General features: G+C 51.3%; 1 protein-coding gene across 1 annotated transcript in view; it reads left to right on the forward strand.

Moving 5' to 3' along the window:
* PNPLA7 (patatin like phospholipase domain containing 7) overlaps positions 1-22140 on the forward strand; it is a 75690-nt gene that overhangs the window by 28408 nt on the left and 25142 nt on the right. The window contains exons 13-20 of the mRNA XM_070378585.1: positions 1482-1582; positions 1703-1849; positions 15516-15593; positions 17231-17436; positions 18427-18558; positions 19343-19466; positions 19973-20086; positions 21196-21265. Coding sequence (XP_070234686.1) covers positions 1482-1582; positions 1703-1849; positions 15516-15593; positions 17231-17436; positions 18427-18558; positions 19343-19466; positions 19973-20086; positions 21196-21265 — 972 coding nt within the window. The remainder of the gene's footprint in view (positions 1-1481; positions 1583-1702; positions 1850-15515; positions 15594-17230; positions 17437-18426; positions 18559-19342; positions 19467-19972; positions 20087-21195; positions 21266-22140) is intronic.

Genomic DNA, 22140 nt, shown 5'->3' on the forward strand with positions numbered 1-22140 from the left:
TACCAGCTGAGCCACAAGGAAAGCCTTTTGAATACTGGAGTGGGTAGCCTATCCCTTCTCCAGCCAGTCTTCCCAACCCAGGAATCAAACCGGGGTCTCCTGCATTGCAGGCAGATTCTTTACCAACTGAGCTATGAGGGAAGCCTTTATCTTTCATACTCACCTAGAATTGAATCCTTTGTCTGAAGTGGGTAGGGTTGGGATATATTTCTTCTATGTGTTATCCATTTGCTCCACCATATAAAAAACATGCTTAGTGATTTTTTTTTCAGATAAAATAAATAACAGATAACTAAAAATAATAGCAATCCATATATAACAAAACCTGAGTGTGAAGTATCCAGTTCCATGAATATATCTAGTTAACATCCACATAGGGACAGACTTACCTTTCCTGTGGTCTGTACAGATAATGCTCTCTTAGAGGACATGATTCTGGCAAAAATCTGAGATACACTCAGTCATCCCTTGGCTTCCATAGGGGATTGGTTAAAGAACCTGCAGTGGGTGCCAGGCCCAAGTCCCTCGTTTGAAGGGTGCAGTGCAGTCAGATGGCCTCAGGTAGGCCCTCAGGCTCCACATCCACAGACTTAACCAACTGCAGATCCAATTCCATAAACTGGCAAGCTATACTCAACATTTTAAAGTTTTATAGATTGTATGAGCAGAACAGCAGGTCAATGTAGAAATGTATGACTTTTCATATATGCATGTGTTTATCACGGGGAGCGTGGTTGGGTTTTATTTTTCAAATACTGGTATCATAATGCTTTGACTTATTAATAATAAATAATAGTACAGCATATTGGTATGTATATAATGTTATTATAATAAAATACTATGAGTGCACAGTTTCTTAGGATGGACAAAAGTAGTTATTAACTGCTGTGTTTGTTTTAAACATTTCAGAACCTTATTAATATAAGAAAATCTCTGTACAGATTTAAATATTTTCCTATGAAACATAATATTTAAAAAATTAGTGGATATTGGTCTTTGTAGGGGGCTTCCCTGGTGGCTCAGATGGTAAAGAATCTGCCTGCAATGCAGGAGACTCGGGTTCAATCCCTGACTCAGGAAGATTCCCTGGAGAAGGGAATAGCTGGTTCCTGTTAATAATCCATTTTTTACTTTTTCATACAAGTACAAACTGCATTCATTTGCCCCGTGAAGGGTGGTACTGAGGCAAAGTTGCTCTCAAACTGTAGGCAGACCCGCAGCTGCTCCTTCCCGCCTCCCGGGTCCCCCGCCCAGTGGGAGCGGACCGCCGTGCTCCTCCCGCTCTGCCTGGGGCTGGGCCTGGCCGTCCTTCGCATGCCGTGCGGTTGTGACCGCAGCTTTCTGCGAGGGCCTGAGGCTGCTCTTTCTCTAGCGTCACCTACGGGTCTGTGCACTCAGCCAGCCCTGCCCTGGGTGGGTGCCCAGGACCCGGTGTGTACAGGGCACCAGCGTGGCATCCTGAGTCTCCCCTCCATTTGCAGGGGCCACAGCAGGTGCCGCCTCAGATCTGAGGGTGGTGTGTGACCGAGCCCGGGTCCTGCCGCACACAGAGGAGCACCCCGGGGGCGCTGTGGCCAGCAAGGTAGGCAGCTCCCCGCCCTGCCCCCTGCGCTGGAGCTCCCTGCTGGCCCGTTTTGGGTCAGGTCCCAGGCTGGCCGGCCACCCGCACCCTTCTGATCACGCTGCCTGTGTTCTTCTCCAGCCCAAGAAGAGTGTGGTTGTTGCAGAGACCCCATCGGCTGTCCTCCCCAACTCGGACGGTACCTTGGACGAGTCTGTCACCAGCAAGAAGACAGACTCCATCCTCAGAGCCGCCACACAGGACCTGCTCACCCTGATGAAGCTGGATGTGCGTGACCCCGCTGCCTCCTCTGGTTGGGGTTGGTGGGGGGGCGTCTGCCTGTCCTAGAGACCCTGTCCTCAGAAGTCCCGCTTCTTCAGTCAGCTGTTCCAGCGTAGGAGTGGCCATGGCTACCCCTTCCCCCTGGCAGGGCTCAGGACGGCGTCCTGATGGTCCTGATGCTGGTGTTCCACAGACCCCCTCCCAGGGCAGTCTGGGGTCCTTGCCCTCCGGGTGCTCACAGGGAACAGGGCACCACTCACGATGCTAACAAAGGGTTAAAAACGTGCGTTCATCACTTACATGTTTTTTATTTATCTTTTTCCTTCACATAAAGAGCTGTGCATGCCTTCTAAACAGAAAAGCATGAAACCACCTTGTCCCAGACTAGACTGTTAGTGCTCCCCGGGGGACGGCTGCCCAGCGCCAACATGTGTGCTGGGTAAGAGGGACGCGTCCTGTGTGTCTTCCGAGTCTGCGCCCACGCTGCTGCCTGGGCCAGAGACTCCGTCCACGCCAGTGCTGAGCTCAGTCACACGTGGTCTGTGTCCTGTCCAAGCTAGTGGATGAGGGCTCTGTGCCAGCAGTCAGAATTCGGGGGCTTTTCCATTTTAGATAAAAGTGGGGATGTGGGCTTGGCTTTTAGCGTTAATTCGATCTCCTTGGTTGCTAGTGGGACTGGGTCTCTCACATCTTACTGTCTTTGCCTCTGGTGGGGGAGGCATGTGGAGCCTTCTGCCCATTTCTCTGTCATTTACTTTTAGGCTTCTGGGGTTTCTTTCCAGTTTCTGAACTAGAGTCCTGTGCTGCGTAGGTCTCGCACATGGTCGTCTCCTCTGGGATTTGCCTTTTTTTGCCTTCTGAATGGTCTTTTTGGTGGATGGAAGTTTGTAACCATAATGCAGTCAGCATCACTTTTTTCTCTTACGGTTAGTGCTTTTTGTGCCTAAGAAACATTTCCTTACTTGGGGTTCATAAATATTTTTATATATTGTTGTCAAAAAGCTTTACTGCTGCACCTTTCTTAGGTTTTAAAGCAGATGGGATTAATTTTTGTGCGGGATGCAGGGGAGGACTGGATTGATGTATTTTTGCTCACGACTACCTGGCTGGCTCAGAATCATGCTCTGTCTCCAGTGTCTCTGTTGGGATCTGGCCTGACTCCTCTGCGGTTTGTCTCTTACTTCTGGTGCCGCACAGGGCAGCGCAGCTCTGCAGCCGGACTGCCCTCCTTGAGCCTCAGAAAACAGGGATGGACGGGGCCTCCCACAGCCCTCAGCTCACGGGGCCTCCTTTCCTGGCCTCCCTGGGCGGGAACCGGGGGATTCCACCAAGGTTTTGCCGCCTGCACCCGCGCACAGCACAGCCCCCTGAGTGGGGCAGCTTTCGGGCCAGCGTTGGGCACACGGGCGCCTCCGCTGGCTGGTTCAGATGCTGACGCGTGCCAGTTCTTGGGCGCGGGGAGCTACCTTGCGTGCAGAGGGAGGCTGCGGCTGGTGCGCGACTCCTTCCTCCTGTGGGACTCAGCCTCCTGAGGGACAGCTCACGGCTCCTGGGCTGGGTCCCTGGTGGCAAGTCAGCGGCAGCACTCTGCCTCTGGCCCGAGCGTCTGCGGAGGAGAGCATGCTCGTCTTCTCCCTGTTGCTGCCAAGACAGGCTCTCTGGGATCAGGCGGTGTCGCTTTGACAGCACTGAGCACGGGTTTCTTGTTACTCATTGTGCCCGAGACTCTGTGGGCCTCTTCAGTCTGTCTCTCAGTCATTGTTGACCAATTGTCAGCATTCTCTCTCCAAGAATTGCCTCTGTCCATTTCCTCTCTTCTCCCTCAGAGACTCGAATGAATGTATGTTCTCATTTATCCATTATGAATCTTACCCTTTCTTCTGCCACTGCTGCTGCTAAGTCGCTTCAGTCGTGTCCGACTCTGTGCGATCCCACAGACAGCAGCCCACCAGGCTCCCCCGTCCCTGGGATTCTCCAGACAAGAATATTGGAGTGGGTTCCATTTCCTTCTCCAATGCGTGAAAGTGAAAAGTGAAAGTGAAGTCGCTCAGTCATGTCTGACTCCTAGCGACCCCATAGACTGCAGCCCACCAGGCTCCTCTGTCCATGGGATTTTCCAGGCTAGAGTACTGGAGTGGGGTGCCATTGCCTTTTCCGCTTTCTTCTGCATTTTCCTTATAAAAGTCTTTGAAAGAAATAGAAATGTTGATGTTTTTATTTAAGTTCACTAATTCTTCTGACGGAAGCAGGTCTGCTGGTAAAGCTGGGATTGAATTCTTGCGTCTGGCTCTCCATTGCCATGCTGGCAGCCGTTTCTTGGCTCTGCTGCCTCGAGCCCAGCTGCCATGTGCTTCAGCCGCGTGCGTGCGTGCTGCTGTGGAGGCCCTCCCTTGGAGTCGCTCTGCCTCCTGTGTCCCCTCTGGCCCTGGCTTGTGGGGTCTCACCTCTGACTGGACCTGGGTTTCCTTGGCAACTGTGCTATACATGGTGTTTATTTGTAGAAATTATATGAGACCAAAGGTGACATTGTTTCCTTCAGAAAGGCATTCTCTTTACTTTTGCCAGAAGTCTTGGCCAACCAGATGCCCCAAAGCTGGACTTCAGAATTCCTCAGTTATGCTTAAAATTTTATTTATCTAATCCATCAATAACATTTTCAGATTATTTTAGTTGATATTTTCTCAGTCTCATTTTAATAATTTTAAACAAACTTATTTGTATTATTTTATTTTTCATATTCAATAATTGGTACATCCAGAATTTATTTTTTATGTTCTTATTCATTATATAAAGCTTTAGACATGTAAAAAGATAGTGGAAATAACCTTATGCACCCCCAGGTATCTGTCACCCAACGGGTAATCCTCTGCTCACAGCTGGTCTTTTTACTACTTTGCTCCTAACCCCTCCTCCAGTTGTCTTCTGCCTGGAAAATTTCAGACACTGTATCGTTCCACATCATCCCTCTCTAAAGGTTAAGGACCCTGTTTCAAAACAGAGCCATAATATCATTCTCACAATTCAAGTGTTGAAAAGGCCTCAAAACATAATCCACTCAACCAGTTTTCATGTTTCCTCAACTATCATCATGAAATGTTTTTTTTCCACTATCAAAATTTTTTTAAAGCAGATTTTATTTTTTAGAGAAGAGCAGTTGTAGGTTTACAACAAAATGAAGCAGGTGCAGAGGTTTCCCATGTCCCTGCTGCCCCCCGGAGAGCACGCACCCCCTCCTCTGGAGTCACACTCGTCACAGTTGGGGCACCTGCCTGGAGACGTCATCCCCCAGAGCCCACAGCTCCCCGTGGGGCTCGCTGCGGCCGTGCCGTCTGTGGGCTTGGACAGGGTGGGCTGACACATGCCCACTGTTGCTGTTTCACGCGGAGCGGTGTTGCTGCCCCAAGGTCCCCCGTGCTTTCCTGCTCACCCCTCCCCAGCCTCCAGCAAGCCCTGACCTTTTACTGGTGCCGTAGTCCCACCTTTTCCAGAACGCCGTGGAGCTGGAGTCATACGATGCACAGAGCATGCAGAGTAGGCCACCTTTTCAGACAGGCTTCTCTGACTTAGCGGTTTGCGTCCAAGTTTCTTCCATGTCTTTTCATACCTCAGTGGTTCATGTCTTTTTTTGTGCTTAATAATATTCCACTGTCTGGAGGGGCCAGAGGTTATTTGTCCATTCATCAACTGGAGAACATCTTGCTTCCTTCTAACTTTAGGCAATTACGAATAAAGCTGCGCTATGCGCCTGTGTAGACCTAAGTTTTAAACTCATTTGGGTAAATACTAAGGGGATGTGGTGGCAGGATCATATGGTAAGAGTGTATCAAACGCTTATTTTGTAAGAAACTGCCGCAGCACCTTCCAGACTGGCTGTGCCGTCCCCACGTCCCCGCCAGCAGTGAACGAGCGCCCCATCCGTCCCCGTCCTCGCCGGCTCTCGGTGTCGTCACTGCCGCAGACCTTGGCCGAGTCTGGTAACCGTGTAGCGATATCTCACTGTTGTCGTTCGCATCTCTCTGATGACACGATGGGGAGAATCTTTCCACGTGCTCACTTGCCATTTGTGATTCTTCTTTGGTGAGAGGTCTGTTAAGGTCTTTGGCCCCTTTTTAAAAAAACATAGTGTTTTCTTATTGTTGAGTTTTAAGTATTCTTTATATTTTTAGATAAAAGTCCTTTATCAGCTGTGTCTTTTGCAAGTGTTTTCTCCCAGTCTCTGGTTTGTCTTTTCCTTCTCTTGACAGTGTCTTTCACCAAGCAGAAGCTTTTAATTTTAATAAAGTCCATCTTATGAATTCTTTCTTTCATGGATCGTGGCTTTGGTGTCACATATCTGTTGCCCATCACACAATCCCAGGTCATTTAGATTTTCTCCTTTGGTCATCTTTCTAGCATTTTTATAGCTTTACATTTTATATTTAGGTCTGTGATCCATTTTGAGTTAATTTTTTTTAAAGAGTAAAAGGTCTGTGTCTGGATTAATTTTTTGCACATGGATGTCCAGTTGTCCCAGTACCATCTGTTAACAAGGCTTTCTTTTCTCCATTTAACTACTGCCTTTGTTCCTGCATCAAAGACCACTTGACTGCACTTACTGGGGGTCTATTTGCAGTTCTGTGTTTTGTTGCATTGACCTCTTTGTCAGTATTTCTCCAGTGCCCCCCCCGCCCCCCGTCTTGGTAACTGCAGCTCCACAGTAAGTCTTGTAGGTGGACACTGTCAGCCCTCCGACTTTGCTCTCCTTCAATACTGTGTCGGCTGTCTGGGTCTTTTGCCTCTCCGTGTAGACCTTACAATCAGTTTCTCAATATCCACAGTATAACTTTTCCAATGAGTTGGCTCTTTGCATCAAGTGGTCAGCTTCAGCATCAGTCCTTCCAATGAATATTCACAGTTGATTTCCTTTAGGATGGACTGGTTTGATCTCCTTGCTGTCCATGGGCAGGAGGAGAAGAGGGTGACAGAGGATGAGATGGTTGGATGGCATCACGGACTCAATGGACATGAGTTTGAGCAAGCTCTGGGAGATAGTGAAGAACAGGGAAGCCTGGCATGCTGCAGTCCATGGGGTCTCAGAGTCGGACACGACTCAGCAGCTGAACGACAACAACAGAATAACTGGCAGTGGTCGTGACTGAGATGCACTGATCCGTAGGTCCAGTTGGAAGAGCTGACATCATGACAATATTGAGTCTTCTTTTCCATAAACATAAAATAGTTTTCTTCATAGAGATCTTGTACATATTTTGTTAGATTTATACTTAACTATTTCATTTTGAGGCGTGCTAATATAAATGTTATTGTGTTTTTAATCTCAAATCCCACTATCCATTGCTAGTATTTAGGGAAACAATTGACTTTTGTGTGTTAACTTTGCATCCTATAACCTTGCTAAAATTGCTTATTAGTTATAAGAATTTGTTGTTGTTGATTCTTCTTAAAATTTTTTCCTGTAGACAATCACGTTATCCATGAGCAAAAACAGTTTTATGTCTTCCTTACCAGTCCTTATGCCTTTTATTTCCTTTTCTTGTGTTACAAGAAATGTTGTATAATGTTGAAAAGGAAAGATGAGAGAGGACATCCTTGCCTTATACCTGATTTTAGTGGGAAGGCTTTGCTTTTCTCACCAGTGAGTATGATGTTAGCTGTAGTTTTTTTGGTAGATATTCTTTATCAGGTTGAGGAAATTCTCCTCCGTTATAGTTTACTTGTCATGAATGCACATTGCGTGTGTGCTTGCTCAGTCGCTTCAGTCATGTCTGGCCGTGTGCGACCCTGTGGACTGTAACCTGCCAGGCTCCTCTGTCCGGGGGGTTCTCCAGGCAAGAATGCTGGAGTGGGTTGCCGTGCTCTCCTCCAGGGGCTCTTCCTGATGCAGAGGTTGCACCCGAGTGTCTCTCGTCTCCTGCACCGGCGGGGCGTTCTTCACGCCTGCTGCCACCGTTCTGTCAGATGCTTCTCCTGCGTTTATTGGTCGGATCGTGCGACTCTCCTCCTTTAGCCTGTTGGTGTGGACGTTGGACCGGCCTTGTACACCTGGGATAAATCCTGCTTTCTTGTTGTGTATAATCCTTTCGGTATGTCGTTAGATTCAATGTGCTAAATGCTTTGCTGAGGATTTTTTGAATCTGTGTTCACGAGAGATATTGATCTGTGGTTTTCTTTTCTTGGAATGTCTTTGTCTGGTGTTTGTGTGAGGAAAATGCTGGCCTCATAGAGTAAGTTAAGTGGTATCCCTTCTGCTGCTGTTTTCTGACAGAGTTTGCAGAGAACTGGTACACTTTCTCCCTTGAATGTTTGGTAGAAGCTGCCAGTGGTCCTTCTGGGCCTGGTGCTTTCTGGTTTTGAGGGTTATTAATTGTTGACTTAATTCCCTAATAAATATAGGCCTATTCAGGTGGTCTCTCTTCTTGTGTGAATTTTGGCAGATTGTGTCTTCAGAGAATTGGCTGACTTAATCTAGGCGGTCAACTTTGTGGGCATAGAGCCGCTATAGTACTCCTTGACTATCCTTTTAATTTCCATGGCATCTGTAGTGATGGCACCTCTTTTGGTTATGATGTTAATAATTTGTTACCAATCTCTTTTTTTCTTGGTTAGCTGAGACAGAGGTTTGTCCATTTTTTTTGGTCACACCACTTGGCATGTGGGATCTTAATTCCCCAGCCAGGGGTCAAACCCACACTGCCTGTATTGCAAGTGCAGAGGCTTAGTCACTAGAAGTTTGAGGCTTATCAATTTTATTGATCTTTTCAAAGAACTAGCTTTCAGTTCTGCTGATCTTTCTCTATTGATTTCCTGTTTGCAGTTTCATTGATTTCTGCTCTCATTTTTATTATTTCTTTTTTCCTACTTACTTTGGATTTAATTTGCTTTTCTTTCTTTAGTTTCCTGAGGCGGAAGCTTATATTACTGAGTTCAACTACACTCTTACAGATTCTCTGTCTGCTGGGTCTGTCTGTCTCTGAGAGAAGGGTGTTGACGTTCCCAGCTGTGTAGTGGATCCAGCTGCCTTTCCTCACAGTTCTGTCAGTTTTCGTCTCGTGTGCTTTGATGGTCTGTGATTAAGCATTCATGCATTATGCGTTGGATTGTTACACAATGGAGAGAGTGGCAGACTTTGTTTTCTTGGGCTCCAAAATCACTGCAGATGGTGACTGCTGCCATGAAATTATAAGATGCCTGCTCCTTGGAAGAAAACCTGTGACAAACCTAGACAGCATATTAAAAAGCAGAGACATTACTTTGTCAACAGACATCCACGTAGTCAAAGCTATGGTTTTTCCAGTGGTCATGTATGGATGTGAGAGGTGGACCATAAAGAAGACTGAGTGCTGAAGGATTGATGCTTTTGAACTGTGGTGTTAGAGGAGACTTGAGAGTCCCGTGGACTGCAAGGAGATCAAACCAGTCAATCCTAAAGGAAATAAGTCCTGAATATTCATTGGAAGGATTGATGCTGAAGCTGAAGCTCCAATACTTGGGCCACCTGATGTGAAGAGCTGACTCATTAGAAAAGACCCTTATGCTGAGAAAGACTGAAGGCAGGAGGAGAAGGGGACAACAGAGGATGGGATGGTTGGATGGCATCACTGACTCAATGGACATGAGTTTGAGCAAAATCTGGGAGAGAGTGAAGGACAGGGAAGCCTGGCGTGCTGCAGTCCATGGGGTCAGAAAGAGTTGGACATGACTGAGTGACTGAACAACAACAACAACATTGGATTATTATGTCTTCTTGGAGAATTGCCTCCTTTATCATTATATGCGTATCATACCCTTCTTTATCCCCCAGAATATTCCTTTTCTGAAGTCTGAATGTTCCTGTCTGAGGTTCCTTTGGCTCCTCCTGCTTTCCTTTGACCAGTGTTGGTATGATGGGCTTTCCCTGCCCATCTGCTTTTTCTGTTTTGAATCTGTTTACGTGTTTGGCTGTGTCAGGTCTTGGTTGTGGCAAGGCCATCGATCTTTGTTGTGGCTCTTGGCGTCTGTGGTTGCGGCCTGTGGGATCTAGTCCCCTTACCAGGGGATGGAGCCGAGCCCCCTGCACTGGGAGCAGAGTCTTAGCCACTGGTCCACCAGATAACTGTCCCCCATCCATTTCAGTCCAGTTCAGTCGCTCAGTCGTGTCCGACTCTTTGTAGCCCCATCGACTGCAACACGACAGGCCTCCCTGTCCATCACCAACACCTGGAGTTCACTCAAACTCATGTCCATTGAGTTGGTGATGCCATCCAACCATCCCATCCTCTGTCATCCCCTTCTCCTCCTGCCCTCAATCTTTCCCAGCATTAGGGCCTTTTCCAGTGAGTCAGCTCTTTGCATCAGGTGGCCAAAGTATTGGAGTTTCAGCTTCAACATCAGTCCTTCCAATGAACACTCAGGACTGATTTCCATTAGCATGGACTGGTTGGATCTCCTTGCAGTCCAAGGGACTCTCAAGAGTCTTCTCCAACACCACAGTTCAAAGACATCAGTTCTTTGGTGCTCAGCTTTCTTTATAGTCAAACTCTCACATCCATACATGACTACTGGAAAAACTATAGCTTTGACTAGACGGACCTTTGTTGACAAAGTAGTGTCTTTGCTTTTTAATATGCTGTCCAGGTTGGTCATAGCTTTTCTTCCAAGGAGCAAGTGTCTTTTAATTTCATGGCTGCAATCACCATCTGCAGTGATTTTAGAGCCTCAAAAAATAAAGTCTGCTACTGTTTCCCCATCAATTTGCCATGAAGTGATGGGACCAGATGCCATGATCTTAGTTTTCTGAATATTGAGTTCTAAGCCAACTTTTTCACTCTCCTCTTTCACTTTCAACAAGAGGCTCTTTAGTTCTTCTTCACTTTCTGCCATAAGGGTGGTGTCATCTGCATATCTGAGGTTATTGATATTTCTCCCAGCAGTCTTGATTCCAGCTTGTGCTTCCTCCAGCCCAGCATTTCTCATGATGTACTCTGCATATAAATTAAATAAGCAGGGTGACAATACACAGCCTTGACGTACCCCTTTTCCTATTTGGAACCAGTCTGTTGTTCCATGTCCAGTTCTAACTGTTGCTTCCTGACCTGTATACAGATTTCTTAAGAGGCAGGTCAAGTGGTCTGGTATTCCCATCTCTTTAAGAATGTTCCACAATTTGTTGTGACCCACACAAAAGCTTTGGCTTTGTGTCAAAGGCTTTGCCATAGTCAATAAAGCAGAAATAGATGTTTTTCTGGAACTCTCTTGCATTTTCGATGATCCAGCAGATGTTGGCAATTTGACCTCTGGTTCCTCTGCCTTTTCTAAAACCAGCTTGAACATCTGGAAGTTCACGGTTCACATATTGCTGAAGCCTGGCTTGGAAAATTTTGAGCATTACTTTACTAGCGTGTGAGATGAGTGCAATTGTGCGGTAGTTTGAGCATTCTTTGGCCTTGCCTTTCTTTGGGATTGGAATGAAAACTGACCTTTTCCAGTCCTGTGGCTACTGCTGAGTTTTCCAAATTTGCTGGCATATTGAGTGCCCCACTTTGACAGCATCATTTTTTAGGATTTGAAATATTTAGTTTTTCTTAAAGTTTTTTTTTTTTTGGATGTGGACCATTTTTTAAAGTATTGAATTTGTTACAATATTTCTTGTTTTATGTTTTGGTTTTTTGACTGTGAGGCATGTGGGATCTTAGCTAAGAACATGCAATGGAGTTGCATATAAGAACATGTAAGGGCCATGGGGCAACTATTAAAGGTACAACATGCATAATGGGAATGCCAGAAAAGCGACTTTCACTTTCTCTGTGTCCACAGTATTCAACCAACCACAGATCATGTAGTATTATATGTATTTATTGAGAAAAATCCACATTTAAGTGGACCTATGCTTTCAAAGCCATGTTGTTCAAGGGTCAACTGTATAATGAACTAGTAAACATCAGTGTTTTCCTGAGTTATGTGAGCCATTCTGGCCAATTACAGTTGTGGGAACTCCTGATGTGTTGCCAGGTTGGACAGAAGCGTGGGCAGCCTGAGGACCCTCTTCTTGCAGTTGGTGTCTGAAGAAGGGGCAGTCTTGCGGGACTGAGCCCTTGACCTGTGGGTCTGGTGACAAAGCCAGGTAGTTAGTGTCAGAACTGAGTCTGGGACACGTCGCGCCTGAGGAGTTGGAGGAGGATGTGGTGTCAGAGGTATTCAGTGTGCAGCCAGAAAGAGAGTTTCCCTTTTAAACACTGTCTGCTTTGTGGGTAGTGTGAGTGCCTATAATAACAAAATAGTCCCGCTCTCCCTCCCATCCCTGTACGTATCACTGATGGCCTTCATTTCACGCTCATATAAGCCACATAATCTAAAGCATTGTTGCTAGTGTTATTTTAAACAAACTTCCCTGTGAGATTAAGAACAATTCAAGTTTTTATTTTATCTTCACTTTTCCTCTCCCAGCGTTCTCCCTTCTGTATTATGTAGATCTAAGGCTCTGACCTACAGCATTAGCTTCTCTCTAAGGAGCTTCTTCCAACATATCTAGGTCTACAGGTGGCATGTTCCCTCAGTCTCTGTTCCTCTGAGAGCACCTGTTTTTCCTTCACTTCTGAAGAATAGCTTCACAGGGCATAGACTTCTACGTTGATGGGTTTTTCTCTCAAACACTCTGCTGCTCTCCCCCTGCCTGCATGGTTTCCGAGAAGTCTGAAGTAAGTCTTATCTTTGTTCCTCTGCAAATCAAGTGCTACCTCTGGCTTCCTCCAGGGCTGTCTTCATCTTTGGTTTTCTGTAGTTTGCGTATGGGATGCCCAGTGTCGTTTTTTGACATTTATCCTGGTCGGTGTCCTCTGAGCTTCCTGGATCTGTGCCCTGGCCTGACACTAACCTCATTCATTATTGCTTCAGGCATTGCTTCTGTCCCTTTCTTTTCCTTCTGGATTCCCATTATGCACGTTGTACCTTTATAGTTGCTCCCTGGCCTCGCACTTCTGCTCTCGTTTTTATCAGTCGTTTTCCTGTTTCCTTTTCTGTTTGGAGCTTTCTGTTGATGTATCTTCGAGCTCAGCTTCTTCCCTCAGCTGTGTCAAGGCTGCTGATAAGCTCATCAGAAGCGCTCTTTGTTTCTATTAAGTGGTTTTGGCCTCCAGCATTTCCTTTTGTTCTTCTTTAGAGTTTTCATCTCTCTGTTTACAGTGCCCATCTGTTTTTACATGCTGTCTCCTTTCCCTTGAGAGCCTTAGCATATTCAGTTCAGTTCAGTTCAGTCGCTCAGTCGTGTCCAACTCTTTGCAACCCCATGAATTGCAGCACGCCAGGCCTCCCTGTCCATCACCAGCTCCCAGAGTTCACTCAGACTCACGTCCATCGAGTCAGTGATGCCATCCAGCCATCTCATCCTCTGTCGTCCCCTTCTCCTCTTGCCCCCAATCCCTCCCAGCATCAGGGTCTTTTCCATGGCGTCAACTCTTTGCTTGAGGTAGCCAAAGTACTGGAGTTTCAGCTTTAGCATCATTCCCTCCAAAGAACACCCAGGGCTGATCTCCTTCAGAATGGACTGGTTGGATCTCCTTGCAGTCCAAGGGACTCTCAAGAGTCTTAGCATATTAACCATAATTATTTTAAATTCCAGTCGGATAATTCCAACATCCTTGCCATGTCTGACCCTGGTGCTTGTTCTGTCTCTTCACATTATTTTTTTTTTTTTTGCCTTTTAGTATGCCATGTAATTTTTTCTTGATGGAAGACATGCTGCACCAGTTCTTTGGTGATGAGGTGGTGAGGCGTGTGGGCCGAGAGGTCTCCGTCTTTAGTGTGTCTGTGCTTCTGGACTGTGACCTTCCCTGGTCTCACCCCTGACCTCTCAAGGAGACAGGACGGTGGGAGAGGCTGGAGCTGGCGTTCTCTGCCCCCACCACTGGCAGTTAGGCTCAGATGGACTCTAGCATGTGGGGCTCTGGTCAACTAGTTTCCCCTGAGGGCAGGCCTTGTTGACCAGTTCACAGAGGTTCCTTTCCTCTCCCCTCCTGGAGGCCCGAGGCGATTTTTCTCTGCTGTTTCTGCGGAACCTGGTAGAGCGCCTGGAGGAGAACCTCACAAGGCTGAGGGCCTGTGACCTGTCCCTGGAGTTTTCATCTCTCAGACTTGTTCCTTGAGCCTCCACACTTGGGGCCCATGGAGGTTTCCCTCTGTGGGGTTCGTTACTGCACCCCACCTCTCCACGGGGGGAGGCGAGCACGTCTCTCGTGGGTCTGAGAGCTGTTGACCTTTCAGGGTTTTCAGCGTCCCTTATTAGGACTAGTGGAGTCTTCCCGGCTCCCTCCTTGCTGGCGCAGAGGCGGCGAGTCTCCGTGTTGTCTGCAGCTTCCTGTTCCCGGCTGCGAGTCAGGGCCACCCGTTCCCGCCTGCGAGTCAGGGTCTGAGTGAGTCCACGCGCTGTGGGTGGCGCTCTATCTCTTCAGTCTCTCTTGAAAGACAAAAAGCAACCAACTTGTATTATGAGACCGTACAAGACGGGCAGAGGAGAGGAGGGTGGGCCCCGCTGTCCTGCAGAGCCGATGAGCTCATGCAGCCCGTCTGCCCCCACGGCGTCCTGCGCAGCGCCCAGCGTCCCGTTTTAGCAACCGCTTCAGTATTCCTCCCGAAAAGACGCAGGCTGCTTAAACACAACGCAGGCTCCTGTCCCCCCAAAGGCAACAACAGTCCTTCAGTCTTTTCCTGTCCAGGTTGCTCCTGAAGGTGCTGAGTGGTGGGGGCTGGTGGGCTCTCCGGCCTCTTCTCTAAAGCCCCTGTCGTCCTTTATCCAGAGACTGCATCGTCCTCATGTCTGGCAGCTGGGCTGGCCCCCGCCCCCCGTGGTGGGGGCACCGGGCGCAGGTCTCGCTCTTGGTCAGGAGGCAGTGGCGTCCATCTTCCTCTGTGGGTGTCGGCTGGCAGCCCCAAAGCCCGGGCTTAGACTCCTGCCACCTTGGCTCTGCAGGGCTGGCACTGGTGATTTGGGTACCGTAGGTGTCCTCTCCCCAGGCAGCGCTAGTGGTAAAGAGCCCGCCTGCGCTTCAGGGGGCACGGGAGGCGCAGGTTCAGTCGCAGGTCGGGAACGCCCCGGAGGACGGCACGGCAGCCCACTCCAGTACTCTTCCTGGAGACTCCATGGGCAGAGGAGCCTGGCGGGCTGTGGTCCACAGGGTTGCAAAGAGCGGACACAGCTGCAGTGGCTTTGCACGCACGCACGCCTCTCCAGAGGCAACTAGTGCGTTTCCTCAATGTTTCTGTTCTACTGTCACCGTGAGCTGTGAGCACAGCTGGCGTTTCCACACCCTTGGTGCTCACTTGGCGGATTTCTCTCCTCACAAGACCCTGGGTGTGCTCCTGAGTATGCTGTGAAGGGCTCCTAGCGCAGCTGGTTGGGACAGGGCGCCCGACCAGGACGCTTGCCCGCCAGGCCTGCGCCTCACAGCCAGCCGGCCGCCCATCTCGTGGCTGCACGCAGTGGTGGCGCGCATGTCTATTTGCAGCTGTCGCACTGATGTCCGTCTGTCCTGCGCCAACAGTACCAGCTTGTCGCCGATGGCACCCTCCACGCCTGTCTCCACGGGTGGTCCTCCGAGGGCTGGCGACACCCTGTGGCCGTGCGTCCGCCTGGGGGCCGTGTGCAGCCTCCACATGAGCGTGTCTCTCTCTGCTCCCTGTCCTGACCCTGTGTTTCTGTTTCTAGGACCCTTCGCTGTTAGATGGCCGGGTGGCGCTTCTCCACGTCCCAGGGGGCACGGTGGTGTTGAGGCAGGGAGACCAGGTGAGGGAAGGCGGAGTCTGTGAGAGTGGCCCACCCGGACCCCAGACCTCCTGGACCCCAGCACTGGCACTGGGCGGAGCTCAGAGCAGGCAGCCTCCGCGTGGCCCTCTGGACCCAGTGGCCACACGGAGTGCGGTCCGCTGGCACTCAGCGCGGACGGGCTCTTGCCCTCAGGCCTGTGCAGCCGTCTGCAGGCCTATTGACGGTCAGTGAGCCCGCCCTCTTCCTGGGGTGGCTTTGTCCAGCCCAGCATGGGCGTGTCCATCTGCACATCCGCGTTGCTGTTGCCAGTCTCACTCAGGAAGTCAGGTGCAGGAGGAGCACTGTGTTTGCTCAGTCCTCAAACCTGATATAGATGAAAAATAATTTTGTTTCTCATAAATGAACGTGGGACTTCCCAGCTGAGGCTAGTAGCAAAGAATCTGCCTGCCAATGCAGCAGATGCAAGAGACCTGGGTTCAGTCCCTGGGTCGGAAAGATCCCCTAGAGCAGGAAGTGGCAACCATTCCAGTATTCTTGCCTGGGAAACCCTATGGACAGAGGAGCTTGGTGGGCTACAGTCCATGGGGCTGCGAAGTGTCAGACATGACTGAGTGAGCACAAATGCATGTAGTTCCTGCTCCCTAGAACCCTGCTTTGCCAGGCGGCAGAGGCTGTCTCTTCGGCCTCCTGTGGTGAGGCCGCCCCCCAGCCCTGTGCCAGCTGGGGGCAGGAGTCCTTCATCTGCCGGGCGAGCAGCAGTGCTGAGGAGGCCTTCCTTGTTGAGCGAGCAGGCTGACCTGGGTCCCCTTTCTGTGCGGTTCCCCAGAGCACGGCCACTGGGGCCAGTGCTGAGGAGGCAGACCACCTAGCAGCCCTGGGGGGCTGGGTGGGGGGCACGGAGAGCCAGCCTGGTGGGGACCCTCCCGGGCCTCTTCCCCTCCCCTCTGTCCTTTCTCTTGTTCTCTGGGGACAAGACAGGGGAAAGGCCTGTCCTTTTCCTGAGGGAGGCGGGCTGCTGGCTGGCCCCCGGCCATCGGGCCCTGTGGGAAAGCCTGTCCTGGGTCTTCCACAGCACCCAGTACCCTCAAGAGGCCATGCTGGAGCAGGGGCCGCCTCCGCCTGCCCCCAGCCCCTAGAGCCCTGCGGGGCCTGGCACAGCTGCTTTGCATTTTTTCCATTTCTGACACACCCCTTTCTGCTCAGACCAGGGAGAGGGGTCCCACGGGGTGGGGTGAGCACATGAGGAAGGGTCCTAACAGGGGTTGCTTCAGACTGGTTTCACAGGCACATCTGCGAACGCTGGGCCCTGAGAATATGTGCTGTGTGCCGGGCGGGGGAGGGGGGGTGTTGTACCGCAGGCTTTAGCCGCTTTCAGGGTCGAGCTCGTGTCTCCGCCTTGCGCAGTGCTGAGCTGCTGGCATGTTTGTGGGGAGCAACTCGATGTGTAGGTGCCTCCGGGGTGGGCGGCTGCCGTGGACCCGAGGCGCAGAGCGGGCTCGTGCCCTATGGCTGGTGATAAGTGACCAACATTCCCAGCAAGTCTGGGCCTGGGGCCGGTTGCCGGAGCCGTGCAGTGAAGGCAGCGTGGCGGCCTGCCCACTGCTGGCCCGGGCTCGGGGGCGCTGCCAGCTCCGCCCGTGCCTGTGTTTCGGCAGGACACGAGCATCCTCTTCGTGGTCTCGGGGCTGCTGCATGTGTACCAGCAGAAGATTGACAGCGAGGAGGACACGTTCCTGTTCACGGCACGGCCCGGTGAGATGGTGGGCCAGCTGGCAGTGCTCACGGGCGAGCCCCTCATCTTCACCGTCAGGGCCAACCGGGACTGCAGCTTCCTGTCCATCTCCAAGGCGCACTTCTACGAGTGAGTGCCCTGCTGGCCACCACTCTGCGCGGCTCCCTCATGGCCGCCTGCGCTTGTCTGCAGTGCGTGTGCGTGCCTCCAGGTGGGCCCGGGGCCTGCTTGTGATTGTATCTGTGCCATGTGCATGCGTGTGCGTGTACTTGTGTGTCTGCATGTGTCCGTGTGAGCGTCCGCGTGTGTGCGCTCACGGCGGTGCCTTGGCTGACGTCCCAAGGGACCCTGTGCACTAGTCCCTTCCCTCTGGAGGTGAGGCTTGTGTCAGCTGCTGTCCTGACATCCCCTGGGGTCCTCAGGGGCTCCCACATGTCACCTGAAGCAGAACTTTACGTTTCCCTGACCTGCCCCTGCTCCCGCCTTAGTCGTCTCAGAGACTGGTGACTTCATCTGCCCATTGCTTGGTGGAGTCCCGAGCCCCCCAGGCCCCGCATTCTCTGTGGCCCAGTGCAGCCAGGAGCTGAGCACTCCCCTGGTGCTGCCCTCCAGAGGCCTCCACACCATAGCAGGTACCTGCTTGGCTCCACAGCCCCAGCCTGGTTCACAGTGGCATCAGGGGACAGCAGCTGACGCTTCTGCTGGACCCAGTGGCTTTCCGGGTGCCAAGCCTCCACAGTCTCTGCCACTGACCCCTCAGCCACACCCTCCCGTGCACCCCCACTGCTCTAGTCTTCTGGCACATCCTGGGGGGCTGGGGTTTGACCCACTGCGAGCACTGGGCCCTTACACATGGCATGTGCTCCCAGGACACTGTGGGTGGTGATGACTACTGTGGAGGGGCTCCGACAGCCCTCCCAGGGTCGCTGGCCACTGGGCATACCCAGGGGGCCGGGGAACAGGTAGCTGACCAGAGTCTGTGCTCTGGTCTCACCCTTGGCTCAGTGGGCATTGTGATAAGTGGGGACGGGGGGCACCTGCTGCCTGGAGTGAAGGGGTGGAGGCTGGCGGGACCGGCCAGGGAGCTGGGGCAGGGAATGACTCCAGGATGCCCTGCAGCATCATGCGGAGGCAGCCGGCCGTGGTCCTGAGCGTGGCGCACACCGTGGTGAGGCGGGTGTCCTCCTTCGTGCGGCAGATCGACTTCGCCCTGGACTGGATGGAGGTGGAGGCCGGCCGCGCCATATACAGGTGAGGCCCGCCTTCCGGCCGCACCACGTCTGGGCAAGGCCCGCCTTTTGGCCGCGGGCACAGAGGAGGGCCGCTTTGCTCTGCCTCAGGGGTGGCACAAGCAGAGGCCTCACAGCGGCCTCCTAGCTTCCATGCGCACACTGCCCTCAGGCGCGCTGCCTCCTCACCTGCACGGTCTCCACGGGGCCCAGCGGAGCCGCGTGGAGGCCGCGTCCAGGAAGCTGTTCGTGTGCCAGGTGCGGGCTCAGATGGGCGGCCTCAGGCCCGTGTCCTAGCGGCTGAATTCAGGCGTCCACGCTCGCTGGGTCAGACCCAGCTTCAGTTCAGTTCAGTCGCTCAGTCGTGTCCGACTCTTTGCGACCCCATGAATCGCAGCATGCCAGGCCTCCCTGTCCATCACCAACTCCCGGAGTTCACTGAGACTCACGTCCATCGAGTCAGTGATGCCATCCAGCCATCTCATCCTCTGTCGTCCCCTTCTCCTCCTGCCCCCAATCCCTCCCAGCATCAGGGTCTTTTCCAATGAGTCAACTCAGACCCGGCTTAGAGCTACCAGTTTTCATGGTTTTAAAAATGAAAACTAAGATCATTATTGACCGTTTATTTAAAAATCACAATAAACCCTTTATATGTTAGTATACATGTTTTTTAATAGAAAATAACGATTTTCTAAAACAAAAACATGTAGTGAGAAGAATAGATTCCTTTTTCTGTTTCGCTGACTCTGGTAGCCAAGGGCTTCCAGCCAGGTGCCCCACCCACCCCCACAGCCTCTGTCCCGCAGGCAGGGGGACAAGTCCGACTGCACCTACATCGTGCTCAGCGGCCGCCTGCGCGCTGTGATCCAGAAGGACGACGGCAAGAAGCGCCTGGCGGGCGAGTACGGCCGAGGAGACCTCGTGGGCGTGGTAGGGCCGCCACGCCCTCCCCTCCCCTCCCCATGGCGCCCATCCTCCCCACCCCACCCCTCCTCTCCCCTCTCCCTTGCCTTTCCCGCCCCGCCCCTCCCCGCCCACTCCCTTTCTTGCTCCTCCCCCTACGCCCATCCCCTCACACCTTTTCTCTTCCCACCTTGGGTGCCCACCTGGGCAGAGGCACAGGCAGTAGAATATCCCAGGAGTTGCTTCCCACAGGCCGCCTCCCAGGAGAGCAGGCCTAGGGTGGGTTCGGCAGCCACCTTTGGGACGGTGGTTCCTCCGAGACCCCGAGGCCCTCGGTGGGGAGGATGAGGCCCTGGCCTATCTGGGCTGCTGGTGGCAGGCCCACAGCTCTCGCTGATGCTTCCTTCCTCAGCACAGGGTGCTGGGTGAGCCCCGTTTCCTCCTGCTCTGGAGGGGCCCTGGGACCCTGCTCTCAGGCCTGCCTCCGGGCCCTGGGGTCAGCCTGTGGCCATAGCACCAGTTCCCGTCCCCAGGTGGAGACACTCACCCACCAGGCCAGGGCAACCACAGTGCATGCTATTCGGGACTCAGAGCTGGCCAAGCTTCCCGAAGGAGCCCTGAACTCCATCAAGCGCCAGTACCCACAGGTGAGAGCTGTGAAATTGTGAAGTCAGAATGCCAGAACCGGGTCAAGACCAAGACTGCTGCCATCAGGCAGGCTGCAGGAGGAGGGCCGGCCCCCGCTTCCCCAGACAGCAGTCCCCGCCGGCTTCAGGGCAGGACTGCAGTGCCTGGCAGTCAGCCGGGAGGCAGAATGAGGGCAGCCTGCCCTGCTTCTGGTTTTCTGATGTCACTTCCCTGCTTCTGAGTCTTGAGAGTGCAGACAGGGAAATGGAGAGCCTGCACTTTAGCACTTTGGAGGAAGAGGCAGGGCTGCTACTGGAGAGTCACAGGAGTGGCCCCTCTGAAGGCTTAGGCCTGATCCGTCCCTGTGAGCCCGTGTGTGAACAAGTGAAGCAGCCCGCAGGTTATTTATGAAGTTAATGTGACTTTAATACCAAAACTTGATAAAAGTAACAGAAAATGGATCATTTCTTTTAGTACCATAGTTATAGCAGGTCAACTATTAATGCAATAAATATGTGTGATTGGAGTAAGCTGACAACGGCTTCTCTTTTCAAAACTGATTCTGTACAGCATGCAAGAGCCACAAAAGCAGGTTTCCTGTTTCCTTCTCTGCCATCTTGCAAACTGTAGCAATTAAAAAACTTTCAACCGACTTTATCCTCATGCAAAAGCGCTTAGAAGTAAATTATACATACTTTGACATTTCAACTTTATTTACTTGAGTCTGCAACTCAAAAAAATTAGAATTAATATAACCAAACTAGCATTATTATATTTAAAAGGTAGTTCTTCGTGGATGTCATGTAGTACCAGCCCATGTCTGGCCAGAGCTGGCACTCAGCAGCCCACAATGACCCTTGGCTCTGGGGACGTCCCTTGTGGTCTGCCTTTGGGGGTTGTGGCTTCCCCATTTGTCCGTTTCCTGCCTGGGGAAGACAGGGGCCCTCAGCCAGGGCAAGATCGCAGGCCACGTGCCTGCCCACCCGTCTGTGACCAGACAGCGGCCGTGTTACCATCCACTGCCCGGAGCAGTGTACAGCCGAGGCAGTTTTGAAACCATGGATCTAAGGTGCTTGGCTTTATGGTTTACAGTGTGTGGTTGAGGTCTCTGTTCTTTCTCTGCCCCCAGGTTGTGACTCGACTGATTCGCCTCTTGGGCGAGAAGATCCTGGGCAGCCTCCAGCAGGGAGCTGCGGCAGGTGTGTGCCCAGGCCTGGCACCTGGGAGCCCCACCCACCCCGCCTGGAGCCCCTGCTTACTTTGAAACTCCCCTTCACACAGCGTTAGTTTTGTTTTCAGCTGTCAGACCCGGTGTTTGAAACTATTCCCTCATCCTGGTGTTCCAGGCTTCCTCCTGGTGTCCTCTCCTTTCTGTGTAAAGAGTTGCTTTAATAATGGTTCTTAAATTCTCTGAGTTTTCCTATATCGAAGGATGTCTTTGCCTTTTTTCTGAAGGCTACATGTTGCTGGATGTACCATTCTGTCTTAACAGCCCTTTCATTTCAGCACTTGAAACATTGGCCACTTCCCTCTGGCCTCCATTGTGTCTAATGAGAAATCCGGACTTCGAATTGCTCTGAAGTAGGCGTGCATTGTTTCTGACTGTGTTCAAGATTTCCCGTCATCTTCAGTGTTTAGAAATTTGATTCTGGAATGTTTGGGCATGAATTCCTTTGAGTTTATCTTGTTTGGGGTTTTCTCATCTTCTTGAATCTGCGGGTTTATTTTACATATATGTCCGTATGTATGTTTTTACCACGTTTGGGAAGGTCTCAGCTTTATTTCTTCAAATACTCTCTTGGCCCTGTATTCTTTCTTCTCTTGTGGAAACTCACAGACGCAGGTGTTAGACCTCTTATTATCATCCCCAAAGTCTGGGACATCGCTTGTCTTTTAACCGTTTTTCTGCTCTGATGCTCAGATCAAGTAGCTTCTTTTGATCTGTCTTCAAGGTCTTTGGCTCTTTCCTCTGTCTTCTTGACTCTGCTCCTAACCCCACCCAGAGAGGTTTTTGTTTTAGTTATTTTATTTCTACATTTGCTTCAAGACTACCCGTGATGGCTGCTTCTGGCCG

The sequence above is a fragment of the Bos mutus genome, chromosome 11 (assembly GCF_027580195.1).
Source record: "Bos mutus isolate GX-2022 chromosome 11, NWIPB_WYAK_1.1, whole genome shotgun sequence".
NCBI classification, from domain to species: Eukaryota; Metazoa; Chordata; class Mammalia; order Artiodactyla; family Bovidae; genus Bos; species Bos mutus.